This window comes from Equus asinus, chromosome 2 (assembly GCF_041296235.1).
Source record: "Equus asinus isolate D_3611 breed Donkey chromosome 2, EquAss-T2T_v2, whole genome shotgun sequence".
In the NCBI taxonomy this organism is placed as follows: domain Eukaryota; kingdom Metazoa; phylum Chordata; class Mammalia; order Perissodactyla; family Equidae; genus Equus; species Equus asinus.
The window spans coordinates 154,655,484-154,675,682 of NC_091791.1; the positions used below are offsets into that span (position 1 = coordinate 154,655,484).

General features: G+C 38.5%; 1 protein-coding gene and 1 pseudogene across 2 annotated transcripts in view; both read left to right on the forward strand.

The window, feature by feature from the left end:
- The window catches only part of INO80 (INO80 complex ATPase subunit), a 125,967-nt gene that overhangs the window by 63,498 nt on the left and 42,270 nt on the right, over positions 1 to 20,199 (forward strand). For both annotated transcript variants that reach the window (XM_070503431.1, XM_070503432.1), the window contains exons 22-25: positions 1,173 to 1,240; positions 1,954 to 2,047; positions 2,812 to 2,983; positions 16,938 to 17,078. In XM_070503431.1, coding sequence (XP_070359532.1) covers positions 1,173 to 1,240; positions 1,954 to 2,047; positions 2,812 to 2,983; positions 16,938 to 17,078 — 475 coding nt within the window. The remainder of the gene's footprint in view (positions 1 to 1,172; positions 1,241 to 1,953; positions 2,048 to 2,811; positions 2,984 to 16,937; positions 17,079 to 20,199) is intronic.
- Positions 10,955 to 16,750, forward strand: LOC139044583 (glycoprotein-N-acetylgalactosamine 3-beta-galactosyltransferase 1 pseudogene; annotated as a pseudogene).

A 20,199-nucleotide genomic window follows, 5' to 3' on the forward strand; every position in this document is an offset into this window, starting at 1 on the left:
AACCTGTGAACCCAGGCCACTGAAGCACAGCACGCCGAACTTAACCACTACGCCACAAGGCCAGCCCCTTCCTTTCTGAATTGAGTAGTGTGCACCTGTGTGCAAATGTGTACTTGCAGCAAGAGAGATCAGCAGATGTCCCTGCCCCAGTACTGGAGTTGCTCTGTGGTGGCTTATTTTACACTTGGAATGGCACTTGTTGGAGAACGGATTGGATTTCAAATTAATCAAATTTACCTTCTTCCCAGAATCAGTAAAGGTGAAGTAGTTGTTAATGATAATATGCTAGTGACCACTTGCATTCAGAAAATAGATGTGCAGGTCCATTCTACTCCTGTGAGTGAGGGTGGCCCTAGCTTCTGTATTTTTTAACAAGCTCCCAAAGGATTCTTCTGCACATCCACATTTGAGATCCATGAATTTAGAAGGTTCCTTCTGTAGTGAAACAATATAAACAGTATTATCAAAATAATTGTCAATAATATTTAGTATAATAAAACTGAAATTGAAACACATTTCTTGGGCTTAATTTTAAGAATTCTTTGTCTGTGATAGCTCCAGGCTAATACTAACTACATGGGCGGGGGAAACAGACCAGAGCTGTAGCGTTGTTTTGTGTAATATAGTATGTGGTAACTTACAGTGCTAGAATTATGATTCTCTGAAATAAAATGAGACTACTTTGAACTTGCGTTATCTTCTTATGCCTTTAAGTATTTAGTACTTCCTGACATTTATGCTGTGATTTTTGCCTGGTGATATGGCAACAAACTTTCTTAAAAGAAGAAACAGTTTTGGGGCTGGCCCCGCAGCCAAGTGGTTAAATTTGCACGCTTCGCTTTGGCGGTCCAGGGTTTCGCCAGTTCGGATCCTCAGTGTGCGCCTGGCACTGCTCATCAGGCCATGCTGAGGTGGTGTCCCACATAGCACAACTAGAAGGATCTACAATTAGAATATACGACTATGTACTGGGGGGCTTTGGGGAGAAGGGGAAAAAAAAAAGATTGGCAACAGATGTTGGCTCACGTGCCAATCTTTAAAAAAAAAAAAAAAAAAGTTGTTAGAAACAGTTTTAAACCTAAAAGATTTTCTTTAGTTTGGAACCTCCAGTCTAGTTAGCTTCCCAATATTTATATCTGGGTTTGGATTTATTTTTTCTACTTACTTTACAGGTGGTTAAGGGTTCTTCTTTCTCCATTTGCACCAGACTACATCCAAGAGTCTCTCTTTCACAGAAAAGGTAAGTGTTTTGATCTTTGGGAAGGAAAGTATGCCAAGAGTTTACCAGGGTCCTGTTTATTTTGCTGAGTGACTGATTTGGAACTAGTAGTGATTTTGCCTGCATGCTAAGCCTTTATTTATAAAATCTTGATAAGATTTAAGTATATTAGTTGTCTTCATCTATAGATGCTATGGTTTGTGGCTATAACAGGAAGCAATTAAAACTTATTACATTGACCTTCCATCTTTGTTTTATACGTACCTCTTAAGAATTTCTTACACCCTTGAAACTTGACAGAGAGAATAATGCAGGATTCTTATTAATGTGACTTAGTCAGTTCCCCCCTCCTTAGTCTAAGGAAAAGAAACTACTGAATTTTGAGCATTGTCAAAAGCATTAAGGCAAAGGTTCAGAATCTTTTGCCTCTGTCCATTCCTTTCCTTTTCTTTTTCCTGGCATGATAAAAAGAAAGGCAGTTAGCCAAGGATCCCAAAACCCGAAAGGTAACTGATGAGCCGGCTCCACTCTGGCCCATATATGCCATATCTTATAGGTCTGCCTCTTGTACTTGTGATTGTAGTACAAAAATAGGACTTCCATCAAAGTGGCTGGATTGGAACCTTTAGAATATCTTTTGATTTTTAAGTCAAAAGTCAGCAGTTCAGCAAGCTTTAGTTGAGTATTGTCTCTTGGCTTGCTACTAGGTTTAACTTTATCCTTTGATATTCCAGGTGTTAATGAAGAAAGCTGTTTCTCTTTCCTTCGCTTTATTGATGTATCTCCAGCAGAAATGGCAAACCTCATGCTTCAGGGACTTTTGGCCAGGTGAGAAGTTTGTTCACTGTTTGATGAGAGAGCAGTTGGAAATAAACAGGGACACAGGTTAAATACTGTGAAATTAAATATTTAATATTATATCATCTTAGCCTCTCATTCTTTTCCTATTAATTAAAAATAAAAATTTTATAAGGGAATAACAGTTTTGGTAATTTAATAATTGCATGATTCTTCATGATATATGTTAAATAAAAACTAGGTTCTTCTCCCAAATGCTACCAGAAAGTCTTCAAGTTTTCTTAATTTCTAGTTAGTGTGCCATGTTCTCTTTTCTTCTACAGGGCGAGTGATGGCTGATGATTCTTTTAGTTAGTAGTGACTGCAGCATAGCCCACCTTAAGTGTTCTGGGAAACTTAGTTCTATGTTCCTTTTCTTTGGAATAATGGCTTTCACTTATTTTATTACTTTGTATTTATGTAATAGATAGTGACCTCATTAGGAAAGGCTGTCTCCCTAATATGAGGATATTTTTATGATAGTTTCTGTGATAGAGTTGAACGTTCTTAACACTAAGAGGAGCTTTACGGAGGATTTTAGTTTTCATATTAGCAAACCAAGTCATGCCAAAGGTAGAATTTATAGAACAAAAGTATGAAACAGCTTTATCTGCAAGTAGGAAAGAACTGCTTCTAAAACGCTCAAGATTTACAAAAGAAACATGATAAGGAGAGAGAAGGTTCCTCGCTGCTATGAACTACCCTCAAACCGCCATGGAGCACTGAATAAGCATGTCTGCTGTGGTTTGTTTCAGATGGTTAGCTCTTTTCCTGTCTCTGAAAGCCTCCTACAGGCTCCATCAGCTGCGCTGCTGGGGAGAGCCAGAAGGGGAGAGCCAGCAGAGATACCTGAGGAACAAGGATTTCCTTCTTGGGGTTAATTTTCCACTCTCCTTTCCCAACCTTTGCAGCTGCCCTTTGTTAAAGGTAAGCAATTATTTCAGCACCAGTTACCCATGTAGTACTGTCTTCCCTTTTCTTTGAATCAGTAAAAGTAATAGTAAAGTAAATGATAGCCTAAAAGAGCCGAAAAGTTCTCACAGGAGTGGAGCAGGGTATTGTTATGACTTACTATATTTAATAAACGTGTTTTGTATGTATATAATTATATGTGTGTATGTATATGTATTTAATATATATACTGCTTATAACTTTATTGTAGAGTACACAGATCGTAATTGTACAACCCTCTAAGTTTTTACATCTGTATGTACTTGTGTAACAACTACCTAGATTAAAGTATAGAACATTTCCAACACCCAGAAGTCTCCCTCATGCTTCTTCTCATTTAATGCCTCTAATTAGAACAAACCAACAAATAAAGGTAATCACTGTTCTGCTTCTGTCATCACAGATTATTTTTTCCTGTTTTTGAACTTTATGTAAATGGAATTTTCCAGTAGGGACTCTTATGTCTGATTTCTTTCTCAATATTATATCTGAGATTCATCCATGTTGCATTATAGCATTCTTTTTTAATGCTATGAAGTGTTCCATTGTGTGAATACCACAATTTATTAATCTGCTCTACTATTGGTGATATTTAGGTTGCTTGTTGTTTGGGACTGTTATGAATAAAAGTGCTATGCACATTCTTGTACATGTGTTTTGATGAACATAAGTACTAATTTCTTTGTGGTTTAGATCCAGGAATGAGATTCTTGCGTCATCAGGTATATGTATATTCCATTTCTTTGAATTTGTAGTGGTATCTCATAGTGATTTTAAATTGCATTTCCCTGAAGAGTAATGATGTTGAGCACTTTTTCATATAATCGTTGGCCATTGTAGAGTAGGGGAGGGGGAAAGTGACAGGAAATAAGGTTTTAGAGGTAGGTCCAGATCATATGGGCCTCATAAGTTGTTGCTAAGCATTATAAGTTTATTCAAATGAAATGGGTAATGCTGGAGAGTTTTGAGAAGAGAGTTGTATGTTTATTTATTATCATCCTTTAACTGGATTAAAAATTTAGAAGGAAGGACATTTTCCTTGCATCCCCTAGAAAATTGAATGACTCCTTAGTCTTATGGTTAACTACTATTGAATGCAGGCTGCTCTTCGGCTGGATCTAGTGTTTGTCCCTGGTACACTGAAGAGCCTATATGGTTTCCTCCTTTTTGATTTTCCCAGTTGGTTTCTCAAGCTTTGCTCCTTGTACTTTTTTGGATTCTGGAGATGAGATCAGTAATACAAAAGGAGAATAGAATTGGGTTCCAACATATTTGGAATAATGTAGTGACTGGTGGCAGGGTGACTTCCTACTAGTGAAATATTGACATTCCTGATGAAGAGTTGCTTAATCTCCTATAGACCACTTAGTAATGTATGTTAATACAGTTAGGAATTTACCAGTTTTATTTTTGGTACAGAAAGTACCATCCTCCCAAGGGTTTGTTATGCCCTATTGTGTAGACACCTGCATCTTACTTAACACTCAAAGTTGTGCATCATTTATTTGTATTCTTCTGTTTCTGAAAATTCAGAGCAACTAATCAGTGACATCCTTGTATGAATTAATGAATTTCCTGAGAAATGCAGATGTGGACAGTGTGCTTTATGGGAAATTGGCAGTGAAATCTTCAAGTTTACATAATAGAAGTTAGATTCACTTCCATTTCCTCTTCTTTAATTTTGTTTTGTGTTGTGGATAGACATTTACTTTTGTAGTGGCTTAGAATGTACCCTGAGTTATTGAGCCAGTGGGCCATAGGTAGCTGAAAGCTAATCATACATGTTTAGAGACACTGTTCTGCTTTTGGTCTCATTATCCTTATCTCCAACTTACATATACTGAGATAGCAGCTAGGCAATGTATTTTGCCAGAGTTTATTATCTATCTATTCTAAGAAATCTCTGCTTTCAAGTAAGCAGAATGATCTTTATATGGTATCTAGCCTTAAAGGTTAGCCCAGGTTCTGAATAAAGAATTATTTTGTTGAAGCTCCCTGTGTAACAGTTAATAAAAATATAACAAAGCCCATTGTATTTGTGACTTTTGAAGTGCGATCATGACTCAGGTCAAGAATATTTTACATCACCATCTGTATGTGTGTAGATATACCAAATATTACATACACGTACATAAACTTTTAAAACCAAGTATTTACGAAACAACACTTAACCTCATATAAGCACACCCCGATTTTTTCTTTTACGACTATTTTATTTTATTTTTCTTTAAAGATTGGCACCTGAGCTAACATCTGTTGCTGATCTTTTTTTCTTCTTCTTCTTCTTCTTCTCCCCAAAGCCCCCAAGTACGTAGTTGTATATTCTAGTTGTAGATCCTTCTGGTTGTGCTGTGTGGGACGCCACCTCAGCATGACTTGATGAACGGTGCCATGTCTGTGCCCAGGATCCAAACGGATGAAACCCTGGGCCACCGAAGTGGAGTGCATGAACTTAACCACTTGGCCACGGGGCCGACCCCTATGATTATTTTTTTAACGTTAGTTGGAACCTACTGAAAATTAATTTCATGACCCTTACTATTCACAGTTTGAAAAATACAAAGCACTGGACGAATGCACAATATTAAAATAGCCAGAGGACTAGATAAAGAGAGTCACAATGTAGAAGATTCTGGATCATTCTTTTTAATAGTAAGAAAGGAAAGAAACTGACATTTTGGGACTTTAGACAGAGTCTCGCTTTCTGAGTATGAAAGAGAAGACTAGAAGTCCCTCAGAGAGCAGTATTCACATTGCATTGCAGTTACCCTGACATGTAGTTAGCAACTAGGTCTGTCTATGTCTCAGTTTCTGCTATGTACCTGTTATATCCCCGGTATTTAAAGATAGTTACAAATAAATAATTTTGAAAGAACCAACTGATTCAAACTTGAGCGAAGTAATTTATTATGGGGACAACTATCCCCCAGAACAGCTTTGTTAGAATATGCCTATCAGTACTATCATGCTGTTTCTCACACTGGTTTCTCTGAACTGAGTTTTCCTTATTCAAGAAACATGTCTCTAGAGAACTTTGGTGTTTTGTCTGTTTTGCAAAAAAGAGAAGGAAATTTTGGACACCTAATCCTTTAGAACAGATAAGCAAAATTCATTAATTGAGAATAAAGTTAATGTTAAAACTTAAGATGCATGATATTTTAGCATACATACACACGTCAAAACCACACTTCCAAATTTCATAATCTACTCTGATCCTGCCAGTTTTCAGTTTTTTGAAAAAACATGATTGAAAAAAATGAGTCTTTCTTAAAAAAGATAACTCATCAAATATGGACAGGAGTGCTGAGACTTAAATGTAATAATTATCTTTTGTGCTGATGTTTGAATTTGTCACTTAGTTTTAAAAACAAGGTCTTGGTTTCTTTTTGTTGCTTTGTATGGGATAAATTCATCGTGTGTGCTTTGTGTCTTTCATTCCTGATGTGACTTGCTTGCTGTCATTGTCTACAAAAATACTTCTGGCGTTGTTAATACAGTTTACAAATCCTGTGAAAGACCTCTGCTTAAATAGGAATCCTACTACTATGGAATTAGAAAATTTTTTATTTTCAGAGAAAACAGACTTACAACTATTTTCAGCAAATGTCCTGAAAATATAACTCGAGAGGTATTTTCTGTAGTTCCTATGGTGAATTAGAAACTCAGGTAGAACAAGAAAAGTCTTGAAAGATTAGAAAAGGACCAACATATAAATGTGGGGTCCATTTTTAAAGCTTGAGGGTGTAGGAAGACAACTCGAAAGTGATAACCAGTACCCCTAACTAAGTTATTAGGGAGGTTTAAAAACATTTTTTCTTTTTTTTTCTTTTTTTTTTTTGAGAAAGAGTAGCCCTGAGCTAACATCTGCCACCAATCCTCCTCATTTTGCTGGGGAAGACTGGTTCTGAGTTAACATCCGTGCCCATCTTCTTCTACTTTATATGTGGGACGCCTGCCACAGCATGGCTTGCCAAGCAGTGCGTAGCTCTGCATCTGGGATCCAAACCAGTGAACTCAGGGACACCAAAGCAGAACATGTGAATTTAACCGCTGCGCCACCGTGCTGGCCCCTAAAAACATTTTTTTCTAACGAAATTAATTAGTAACTATTTGAACTCATGATTCTAAGCAGCTAACTTGATTCTGAAAAGATGACCATTTGTTTTCCTTTAGCAGATAAACAGGCCAGGTAGATTAGAGAGACAGGGAGAAGTAATAGGTATGATATGTTAAAAATTTTAAGCCTTTTTTCTTGTTGCCTTGACTGTCCTTCTAGAGATATTAACATGCATATAAGAAAGTGCACAAATAATAAGTGTACATACAGCTTGATAACTTCACAAAACACTACCAGAATTCTACTTCAGAAGCCCCTTCATGCCCACTTCCATTCACTGTTCCTCTGCAGTGCCCTCCCCACAAGAGTTACTGTAGGCAAATGTTTGGGTGGTTTCTAGCTTTTGTTATTACAAATAGTGCTGCTATGAACATTACACTCCTTTGGGTGAAAATTCATGTGCATTTTGTAAGGTGTATATCTAGTAGTCAAATTACTGGGCCAAAGGGTATGCATATGGTCGTCATTAATAGATAATGCCAAACAATTTTCTAAAGCAATTGCGCCACTTTTCACTCCCATTAACAGTGTGCAAGAGGTTTTAGTTGCTTCATGTCCTTTCCAGAATGTGATGTTTCCTGTTCATTTTAGCCCTTCTGTGTGGTATCTCATTGTGGCTTTAAATTACATTTGCCTTATGAATAACGATATGAATAACCTTTTCTAATGCTTATTGGCCATTTGGATAACCTCCTTTATGAAATGCCTATTCAACACCTCTGCTTATTTTTCTATTAGGCTGTCTGTATTTTTCTTAGTGATTTGTAGTTCTTTATGTATTGCAGACATCTTTTACTCTGTAGCTTTGTTTTTCGCTCTCAGTGGTGTCTTTTGTTAAGTAGTTAACATTTTTTGTGTCCTGTTGAGTAAATATTTGCCTATACCAAGGTCGTGAAGATAATCTGTATCTTTCTTCAAAAAGTTTTTTTATTTACCTTTTGCCTTCAGATTTACACAAGGGATTCGGGTTTTTTGTCATTTTTTTTGCATATAGATATCCATATCCACTTGACTCAACTCCATTTATTAAAGAGACCATCCTTACTGCACTGCAGCGTCACTTTTGTTGAACAGGTGCCTGCATATGTGTAGGTCTGTTTCTGGGCTCTGTTCTGTTCCAGTAGTCCATTTGTCTGTCCTTGAGCCAGCACCACCCTATCTTAATAGCTATAGCTTCATAATAATTCTTGATAACTAGTAGCATAGTCCTCTACCTTTGTTTTCTTCAATATTGCCTTGACAGTTCTTGGGCCTTGGCATTTTCATGTAAATTTTTGAATCAGCTTATAAATCTTATTTTAAACTTCTTATCAGCAATATGAATAGTGTAGGCCAGTGGTCCCCAAATGTTTTTTGATTATGTCCCCGTTATTAAAACATTCTTAATCCATGTCACCAGTACCAATGTATTATTTCCTTTAAAATGATATACATATACTAACATATTAATGTTATTTATATTGTGAAATTTGCATTTGCTTTTTTTGGAGACCACTGATCTGGATGGTAAATTGAAGCCTAATCTAGTAAGGAATGGTGATAGAGGGGAGGACCCAATATTAGCTGGAGAAAGTACTCCCTTTTTTTTCACATATGCTTCACTCTTACGCTGTTTTCAGTTGTTTGATCTCAAGTGTCAGTGGGATTGGGTGAATGGGCACATTGATGTATGTCAGAACAGCTTATCGATTGAATGAATCTCCAGTGGCAAAATGTGGTCCTGCTTAATGGTTGAATGTTGTGTCTAATTCTCCTTTTTTCCTCTGGTCCAGGCTGCCTTCAGAATAGCCTCCTCCAAATGTCAGTCTATTCCTGCAGAGAGAAGGCACATGTAATTAATGTTTACAAACCTGTCATGCACCAGTGTCTACTCTGGGCAAGGTGTGTTAACGGTCATGGTCCCTGTTTTCTGGTTTGAAAAATCATTCATGCATATACAAACTTAAAAAGACTTTAAAAATAAAAGTGATTCAGGATAAGAGTTGAAAGAAGACATAACTAACTGTCAGATTAATGGTAGATGATTAGTGGTAAAGTTCAGAATGGGAGATCACTTTAGGTTGAAATGGGCAAAAAAGTCTTTACAGAAATGATATTGTTTAAGCTGGCTCTTGAGTGGTAGGTATCTAGATAGGAGGAAGGATATTCCAAGTTAAAGATTTGAGGCAAAATAAAGGACAGCGTGAGAAAAGGGGCCAGAAAGGTAAGGTGTGGGAATCTTTGAATGCCAGTCTATTAGGGTTCAGATATTAAACCAGAAGTCTCAGCCCTTTTTTGGCTTACTTTCTTCAACAGATGCTAGTCCTGGGGGAATAAAGTTTTAGTGGCTACTGTCAAGCCATGGGAAGGAGTTATCTGGTAAATGGCTTCAGGAAGGCCACTAAATCACTCAGGTCATTACAGCACTCCAGTGGGGATCTCTGCCATTGGTATTTGATGAAGATTAATCTCAGAGTATGATATGAGGAAAGATTAGACACAGGGGTCCACGTTAAGGAGGATATTAAGCAAAAGTTCCAAGTATCGGGTACTGGGACCCAACAGAAATGGTTATAACCAAAAGGTTATAAAGAAAGGGTCAAGGGACTCTGATTGATTTGGATATGGTGAGCGTTGGCAGTGGAGCAATCATTTCCAAAACCCAGAATTCAAGAGAGGATTCAGAGGGAACGGGAAATTCGATAGCAAGTGTAAAGCAAACACTTAGGAATGAGATTAGGAACTCTTTGATGTTATGAGTGCAGGGAGAACAGAGAAGGCCCAGGTGCAAGGATTTACAGGGGAAAGATTCTGGTTAGGAAGTGGTAAGAGTGGGTAATGAAGTATGACAGTTACAAAGAAGAATAGGAACATATTTCAGGAGGGATAGTTGCATTTAAGTCACAGTTGAGTTTGTAAGAGAGAGGAGACTCGGCTTTGAAGACTGAAAAGGAAGAAGGCAACAAAGGGGGAAATTGAACATGCAAGAGAGATGATAGAGATGCGGAAAGTGGTTAACTGCTCTTTTTATATGGTAGAAACTCGGATGAATAGTGGTAGGAGCTCTGTAATTAACAGAAAGATCCTTGCCTACGACAAAGAATATTTTATAATGCCCGGAAAGACCAAAACTAAACTTAACATGAAAAAAAAGTGCTATTAAGCAGTTCTGTCATTTTTTTTCCTCTTCATGCTATTTTATCCTCCAAGTGAGAACATGATTTGGATGTTTGGAAATTTTATATAGTCCTTCTTGTCCTTGTAGCCTTGTTTATTTTAGGCACTTTACCTAAAATAAGGTTAAATAAGTGTTTGTTGAATGACTTAGTGAGTGTTGGTACATTGTATTAGTTTTAGTTTTCCCTTTCGAACTTTGCCTATTCTCATCTGAGGGAATGTCCTTCAGCCTAAAATTATAAGTATAATCTTATTCAGTATTTAAAACAGAATTTTGTGAAGAGTTTTAACTTGTCCATGGAGGTTGGGAAACATGGGTGGGATTGGTAACTTGTTTGATTATTCCTTGATTTTATTGTACATCAGTTATTTTTGCCCTGCATTTGAGCTGAGAACTAGAGGCGTTTCTTGGAGTGAGGAATGCCAGCAGAAAGAAGCTAATGTTTAGAAATCTCAAGAGTAATTGCAGAAAGGGTCCGTTGTGGATGTTAGCCCCTATAGTAGTTATCTATGCCCATATAACAAATTGCTCCAAAACTGAGCATGTTAAAACAATAAACATTTAATATCTCACAGTTTCTGTTGGTTAGGAATTTGGGAGCAGCTTAGGTAGGTGGTTCTGGCTCAGAAAATCAACTGGAGCCGTAGGATCTGCTTCCAGGTAATTTACTTACATGCCTGACAAGTCGGTGCTGGCTGTTGGCTGGAGGCCTCAGTTCTTTGCTGTGTGGACTTTTCCATGGGGCTGGCTGCTTGAGTGTCCTTATGGCATGGCAGCTGGCTTCCCCAGAGTGAGTTATTTAAGAGAGAGCGAGCAAAGAGGAGCCACGATGCCTTTTGTGACCTGGTTTTGGGAGTTGTTAAGTCTGGCCCACACTCAAGGGGAGGGGGAATTAGGGTCTACCTTTTGAAGTGAGAGTATCAGAATTTGTGGACATATCTTAAAATGACCACAGCCCCTTACTGTTGGGCTGATGCTTTTATGTTAGTTACTTGATTATAAAGTTTGTTTTGGTATTCCCTGTTGTGAGATCTTGGCTTAGGCTGTAGATGGTTCTGACTGTGACACCATGAAAGTTCTTAAACTGGAAAGGATGTTGGTGTCTCTCCCTGCTCTCCATGTCACCCGTCTGTTCAGTTTTATTAGCCACAGCAAATGTCTGCTGGGGAAGATGTTAAATACAGTATAATATCTGGCTTTCAAATTCAACAGGAATTTGTTGCTTATAAGCCCTAACTCCTTGTGAGCAAATTTTTTTTTCATTGCAAGCTCTGTTCTATTCTATATCTTGCATTTTCATTTGATTTTCCAACTTAGTTCTGATTATGTAATTTTGATTATTCATAAACGTAATACTGAAGAGATGCTGTTTCTCCACCTCCTTGTTCTGCTTTCTTTTGTGGTACTAGGAAATGGAGCGGCCCTTTTTTAATAGCAACATAAACACAAATTTTATTTCAGAGTTTTAATGAAAGAATATCTGAATTGAATCCAGATTCCATGTTCAAAGTCAGTCTTAATAATGAAATTTGGGGTTATTCTTAAGTAGACAGACCTGAGAGAAGACACAGGGGAAAATGCTAACATTGGAAGTGAGTGTCAGGATTCTTTCTCTTGTACTATTCAAATAATAATTTCCAATAAAATTCCTTTGGAGCTACCAAAGTAGCTTTCAGTTAATTTTCCCATATTCAACTTTGTCCTCTTAATGCAGAAAATCCTTTATTCTGTTCTCTTCCGTGCCTTCATTTGTTTTATAAAGATGAGTAGGTATTATTCCAGCGCCTGTCTCCTAAATACAGCTTCCTATCATCAGATCAAGGTAAAAGACTTTGTTATTATTCCTCTGAGGAGACAGATAGTATGCGTTGACTTAGCTCCATGTTGCCATCTTGTTCTTGGTAAACTATCTCAGACCACGTGCTACCTGAGTCGTATTCAGCAATCTGACCCCATCCTCCCTTCTTCCTTTCCTCCATGGATGTGAGTGAATCTGGGCAGAGAGAAGCTCCGTTTGTTTCCCCCAATGTGCCTGTGAAACCCTTGTTCTCACCCTGCGGTAAATAGTAAATTTGAATTCTGTGTTAAGAGTTCAAGGAAGTATTATTCTTATAATACTGGCTTTGGGATGATACATAAACATGAAGGAACCAAGAACTAGGCTAAGGACACAGATGAGATGACACTTTGGGGTGTTTTGAACGAAGTTTAGGGCCTTTTAAAATCTCTTTCTTGATGTGGAATGTTGTCTCATATTTTCTTCTCTTGTGATGCTGGTAGAGCAAAAGCCACCATGGTTCCTTGTGTTCCACTTAATTTCACCATGCTCCATCTTGCTTTACTGGTGAGAATTTCAAGAAGGAATAGTATTTAGTTGAAAACTTTCATAAATTCGTTCTCACACACCTCCTTCCCCACCGTGGGCTCTGGCCAGAGCTCCTTTCTTGTACAGTTTTGCTAGTTAGAGTGCAGGTTTCACAGAGGAGTCTGGTTTTTTTTTTCAATCTTGTTTTGCTTAAAAGAATAGGGGCAAAGCCCAAAATCTCTAAGAAGTATATCATTTAGTCATCTTTTGGGGAGGCAGAACAGATTTTATACTATGTCCAGTTAAATGTCATGTTAAAAATGATGATTGGCAGACACAGAGTACCAGCATTGATTCTATATCCAGGCTCAGGCACAATGAAACTGTTGTCATGGTAATGGTCTACTTGGGCATCATATGTGTTGAAAGCTTTATATACTCTACAACTCTTAGTGAGCCAGCTAGCTTATAGAAATTGGAGGCATTTCAGATTTTGCGATTGAAAATACACAGAAGGATCTGAAGATAAAGAATTGTTTTGATGGCCTGCCTGGTGGCATAGTGGTTAAGTTTGTGCACTCTGCTTCAGTGGCCTGGGTTTGCAGGTTTGGATCCTGGGCACGGACCTAGCACCACTCATCAAGCCATATGGTGGCGACATCCCGCATAAAATAGAGAAGATTGGCACAGATGTTAGCTCAGTGACAATCTTCCTCAAACAAAAAGAGGAAGATTGACAACAGGTGTTAGCTCAGGGCCAATCTTCCTCACCAAAAACCAAAAAAAAGTTTTGAAAAGAGTAGTGTGTATTTAAGTTTTAAACGCTATTCTCAATTAAATGCTTGAGGGCTTTGACTAGCTATTGATGAAGAATCCCCCAAACAGGAAGTTTTCAAAACTCTTTCGCTACATGTTAATTTGCAACTACAGTATCTGTATCTGTCATTATTTCCTGAGCTCATGAGAGCTGCCAGCATCCCTGTGAAAAGCTCTGGGAAGCCATTGTGTTCAGGGTTTTTCTGTATTTTATTTTCCCCCTTTTTGTTTGGTCACTTAAAATATCTGTGAAAATAGAATCCATGTGCCCTTGCAGTTGATCTGTAAACACTACGCCCTTTCATTTACAGTGAGACCTTTGCTGTGTATCTAAGTTTGATGTATTCTTTAAGAACAAAAGCTGGAAGTTAATTTCTAAGTAATTAAGACCTGATGTTAACATAAGTATTCTTTTTAATTTTAAACAAGACATAGCAAAGTTTGGTCTCTTGTTAAATGGATAAGTCTGTATCTGAGGGGGAACATCTGTGTGTTTTCTATGCTACACTGTGGCAAGAAGTGTGCAGCTGTGCGGCCTATCATCTTGCCCTACTTATTTTCTCTTGAGATTTTTGTATGGTGCCAAAAGACTCTGTGCAAAAGCCTAACTTCACTGCTATGTGCATATTCTAGTGCTGGCAGCAAGACACACACAGCTGCCAGTGCCTACAGGGTAACAAGATGTTCAAGAGCATGAGGATGGGAAAACAGCATAGCAAAATCTTTGACTACATTATAACAAAGTCACATCTCCCATAGTGTGACATTCTGTTTTTCTTTCTAATTTGTTTTAGGCCAAAATAGACAAAAGAAGTTATGAACCTTCTTTTCTATTCCTACCCCGCCAAGCATCCTACTCAATAGTATTTAAGATGTCCTTTGTGTTTTGTGTTAAGCATTAAATTTTTTTCTATCTAGCAGTTCATGTCATTATATGAAGGAATGTGGGTGGTGTGGTACCAAGGACCACCTATACTAAGGAAGATTTAATGGAACAAATGTTAAGGGAAAATAATCTAGAAAAGAATAGATTGAGTAAAATATGCTGGCAGTAGTCAGGGTTTCTCAAAGGTAAGACTGTATGTTGAGCATTTTGAGCTAGTGAATTATTAATTTTTTTAATCCGGTATTAGAAAGCTACAAATCATCCTGACAAGTTACTCCCAGTGAGAATACCATCTTAACCAAGCTCACATAAGACAAGTGAACATGTTCTAATTTGGGAATGACCACCCTTGGAAATTGAATTATCTTTAGATTTTTTTCCCGAAAGGTATCACAAATAACATACTGTGTTAAAAGGATTCCCTACAGTGAATGTTGTATCCCTTTCTTATTAATAACTACAGTGTTGAAGAGAAAATAATTGAGGGGAATGTTCGTTTTTTTCATCCTTTACCTTTATACTCTAAGAATGAGGTAAGAAACAGACTTCTGTTGGATTTTGCCATTTGAGAATGCTTAAAATGAGAGTGACTTTAAGAGATCCCTGACAGAGATATTCTTTAGTTACAGCTCTTTAGAAATTAGTAAAGAATTCATAGGTCTTTAGGTCAGTTACTGCTGCTATCTCAGCCACCTGGGTGGCAGTGGACACCCGACTAGCAGCCCTGAACTGCTACTGTAGCTGGATGACAGGAGCAGTGATTGCTAAACTTGTGTCATCTCTTCTCTCCATTCCCCCTGGGAGGGACAAGAGGAACTCCTGCTGATAATCAGAAATACACTTTCAGGGGGCTGGCCCCGTGGTCGAGTGGTTAAGTTCGCGCGCTCCGCTGCAGGCGGCCCAGTGTTTCGTTGGTTCGAATCCTGGGCGCGGACATGGCACTGCTCATCAGACCACGCTGAGGCAGCGTCTCACATGCCGCAACTAGAAGGACCCACAACGAAGAATATACAACTATGTACCGGGGGGCTTTGGAGAGAAAAAGGAAAAAATAAAATCTTTAAAAAAAAAAAAGGAAATACACTTTCAGAAAATAAGAATATTGGCTCATTTTTTTACCTTCATCTATGCATCAGCAATAGGATTCTTGTAGTAATGTTCCCAGGTGTTTGGTAGTCAGTATTAGAAGAACAGAGTGAGACCTAGTCTGATAATCTTCATAATGATCCTCACGCTAGGCATTCACATGATGATGGACATAAACATTGGAGAGGTGGATGAACTTCAAGGCAGATGCTAGCCAACATAAAGATGAGAACACTGATATTATTGAAAAACTCTATCAGAAGGTTAAAATTCTTTTCTGGGTAATGACAGGGACCTCATCAGCTAGAGAAAAGGGTCAAGCACATCAAAGCTTCATGGGCCCAGTGTTGTAATAAAGTGTCATAAAGACTTCCATAGTATGATTTAAAACCACTGAAGATGGCCCAGCTCTGCTGGAAACAATTAGAGCCTTTCAGTTTGTTCATGACTGTTGTTTAGAAGATGCTTATTGGTTCGTGGAAGCAGACTATGATGCACATGTCCTACTAGACAACTTGAGATGGCTTATCTCAAACTATGATCCTGAAGAACCCATTTACTTCCGGAGAAGATATGTACCGAACAAGGAAAGCTTGAAGAGATTTGGTACTGGAAGCTTTTGGTACTTGAATTAGAACTATTATTCTCCTGCAGAGGGTCCTGATTGCTGTTCATCGTGCAGTTTGTTTTCTTGACCTTACAACAATATATAAATTTGACTACCTTGTGTATTATCTTCATCCGTGTGGTTATTAGGTTATCAACCTACCTTACTGGAGACACCAGTAAAACAAATCAGTGAAGTCATCAAGAATGAAGATCTGAAGATAAAATGTCTAACATTGCACTGCAGAAAGCACTGCATCTGCGATATAGAACACTGTGCTCCCACTGACCAACGCTTTATATGTGAACATTCCATACTTGAAAAAGTCTTTCATAAGAATGGCTGTAAACTAAATCTTTAACATTAGCTTTAAGTCTGTTAAAAATGTATTGGTACAGTAATATAAATGAAGAATTTATATTTTTTAAATGGTGGTCAGGTAGAGGAACTAAACAGATATTGTATTGATGTCACCAAAGTAAAACAGCTAAACTTGCTAGAACTACACTGCACTGTTAGTACACGTATGTGATGCTAAACAGATCTGCCTTAAAGAAAAAGAGGGAGTTATTGTTGGTCATTGTTTTTAACTCAAGATATGAGTTTGCATCCACAGTATAACAAATGAACCAAACTTCCCCCTACATAAACACATAATGTTTTGTCTAATGAAAGTTTTGCTGTGACTATAATTAACAGTATCTCCTCCAGAAAAAAGGTAGAATTAAGAATGGCACTTGTTTAAGGTACATTAATAAAACCACCTTTTGAAATTAGCATGGACCTTGATTGTGTTATACATTTGATTCTAAATAGTGGTTAATTGTTTATTAGAATAAATAATATTCACTAGGAAGAATGTCTTTAAGTCAAATGTTTAATATGTGGTATGTTTTCCGTTTTGCTTACATCAAACATAATTGTCAGTGGCACTAATTTGCATTTTTGTTTTGTAGTCTCTGGTTTTCAGCAGCCACTGTAAAGCAGTGAGTGGCTACTCAGACCAGGTCATCCATCAGCGGAGATCAGCTACCTCCTCACTTCGTTGCTGCCTGCTCACTGAGCTGCCGTCTTTTTTGTGTGTGGCCAGTCCACGAGTAAGTGCCACAAGAGGGAAGACACAAAATATATGGTATTTGAAGAAATAAACCAATTTTCATGGGATCCATTCCTTCAACAGACTGTCTTAAGTTGTTTGGACCTTGAGAAACACATAAATCCTCAGTATTAAGAAGGAGCATCCATGGTCCTGGCTTTCCCAAGACAACACTTCTCACTTTGAATTGTGTTGGTTTTGAGAATAGTTGTATAGTAGATAGGAGTGGCTATTTTCACTAACCGCATCTCTGCTGTGTGGTTCCTCTTATTTAGTCAGGAGCTCTAAACTGCCGTGGGAACAAACCATCTGTCAAGTAAATTATCACCCAGCAGCAGGGTCAGAGACAGAATATTTGAAAAGGAGAGAGAGCCATTTGTCACCTGCTTTGAGGTTTTTGAGAGTTTTCAGAGGAGGGGGCCAGATTGAGAGGGAGATTTGGTCTGGCCTTATCATCTCAGTACGGTCTCCCAATAACAAAAGGAAACTTTACACTCCAGCATGAAGAAACTTCTTAGTCTGGTGTTCGCTCCCTTTCCTCAGCAGCCCTGCCTGGACTGCAGTTCACAAGTGTGTTCCCTCTGAAAAGTGACTGTTGCACCGTATTTGCCATTCAGCAGTTGTAGTCTTATTTGCAGATTGGGGGTAGTTTGGATTGTGGTTTCAACTTTGATTAGCTGTTAGGTCCTTCCCAGTACCTGCTATAAAGAGGGTGACAAAACAGGGCGCTCCGGTGATTGCCGACAGCATCGCTGCAAAGGCTTGCCTTGGCACAGTGTGGTAGTTACTTTGCTTGCATCTTCCATTCTCTTTCCTGTCCTTACTGATCGAGGCCAGACATGGAGAAGTATATGAAGGGAGAGTGACAGAGCAGAGAGGTGGCCAGACTCCATGGCTAGAGCAAAGAGCAAGTTTTTGTCTTCCCAGCTTGTCGTTTCCTTTTGCTCTAAGGGGCACCTTTCAGTTAGCCAGGAGACTAACTGGCTGATGTTTCTTAGCTTTCTGTGTTTTTATGTTGTTTTCTCCACTCATTCTAGCAAGTCTACTGTTTTCACAGTTCTATTCAAAGAAGGTGGAGCCTTTGGAATCTTCCTTAGTGATATTTTTCTACCATTATTTTTTCAGCTTGCATTCTGACTTCATAAAGTTATCAAAGGTCAGAATCTGACAGGGATTCCAAAGAAAGATGATGAATAGAAATGAGGTGATAGTGCTGAGTCCCACTGACTCTTGCCTGCCTAGATTTCTTTCTGTTGGTCCTGTGCTACATGAACTTGATTCCCTTGTCCCTGTCAACTTTGATTTATATTGGCTATCCGGAAAGTATTCGGATCTTGTGTGTATCTAGTTCTTCCAAAGCAGTCTTGGTCTTTGAAGCTTAAGTTGATGCAGGGAAATGCGCTTTTCTTAGGGAACATCTAAAGCCAAGTCCTTCTATAGAAGGCAACCTTCAGGTTTCATAGTTACATGGTTTGTTTCCTTCTCACCTAGTCTCATGTGTACACCAAGGCTTAATAAGAGGAAATGTAGATTTCTGAGAGGGATGTCAAGATATTTTTACTTCCCATATTCCAAGTGTTTTATAGATCCAATAAAAAGTGAACTACCTTGGACTGTAATTGCTTTTATGGACATAAAAATTCTTCATTTGTACCACTCAGAGCTCTGTAGCCAGCATCTCTGAAGAACAACCCCCTCTCCCAATATACTCACACATGCATACCCCAACTGTACTAGTTGAGTATTGTTTTTTGAGGAGCCTGAAGGCTAAACTATCATGCCTGGTTCTGCTGTTTCTCTAAAGAACAATAAATAGTATCTTGAAGAAGACTATAATAGTGTGAAGGTATGGTGGCGGACAGGAAGCAAGAGAAAGCTTTTATTATTTGGCTGAAGGGATCCTCCTCAGCATCCTCCTTTCCTACTCAGCCAGTCTCCTCCATTTGTTTGTAGAGTTTCTTCACGTAGCATGTGTTAAACCTGAAAGTGGGGGTAGTTTACACCATTGTCATAAGGACTGGAAGGAGGGTTTTTTTTGTTTTGTTTTTAAAGATTTTATTTTTCCTTTTTCTCTCCAAAGCCCCCTGGTACACAGTTGTATATTTTTAGTTGTTGGTTCTTCTAGTTGTGGCATGTGGGACGCCGCCTCAGCGTGGCTTGATGAGCGGTCCATGTTCATGCCCAGGATCCGAACTGGTGAAACCCTGGACTGAAGCGCAGCATGCAAACTTAACCACTCGGCCACGGGGCCAGCCCCAGGAAGAAGGATTTTAAACATGTCTGAATATTTTGTACACACATACACAAATTCTTACCTTTCAGATCAGGCCTGGGGTGTAAATAAGGTAACATTGCATGAGATACCTTAATTATCTTATATTTATTTCTAACCCATCTGTGGTGGGGAGTTACTGGTTTCCTTTGAAGCCTCGACCCTGGTCTTGAGTTAAGACAAATTAATTTCCCTGGCACGTGCTATGAAAACTTTAGGGTCAGTTCAGGAAGAACTGTGCCACTAAGGAATTGGAGCTGTTTTCTCATTAGCTGAGGAAATAATTCTGCAGGGTTAAGAAACTTTTAAGACCCCAGGAATTCATCTTACCAAAAAATGGCAGCGCTTGGAGCGGTCACGCTTCCTAGAGCTGGAGCAGGAATATACATGTCCTCAGGAAGGACGCGCTGAATGCTTGAAGAGGCAGCCCCTGAAGGTACTATAGTTTAGGAAGTTAATCAAGCAAAAAAACAGGGGTTAGCTCATGTGGGACTAAAAGGAGTATGCATTTCCATTTGTGGGGAGGGAAGAATGGTTCATGCTTCATCTCCCCCTGCTTCTGAGCAATCAGGAAGGCCACTTGTGGTTAGCAGAATGGGTGGAGGCTGTCTAGGATAGAGCTGACTTGGAAAGCACGATTTAAGTAGAAATGGACTTGTTTGCCTCCTTTTGAACTTCATGAGTTCACTGCTTACGTACTTACAACATAGCATTCTATGATTCTGCATATATTTTTATCCAGGGCTCCTGCCAAAGAAGCTTATCAAAACATTAAAAAATATTTCACTAAGAACTGTGCCTTGCAGACCTCCTAGTTTTCAGTCCTGAACTTGGAAGGATATCAGCAAAA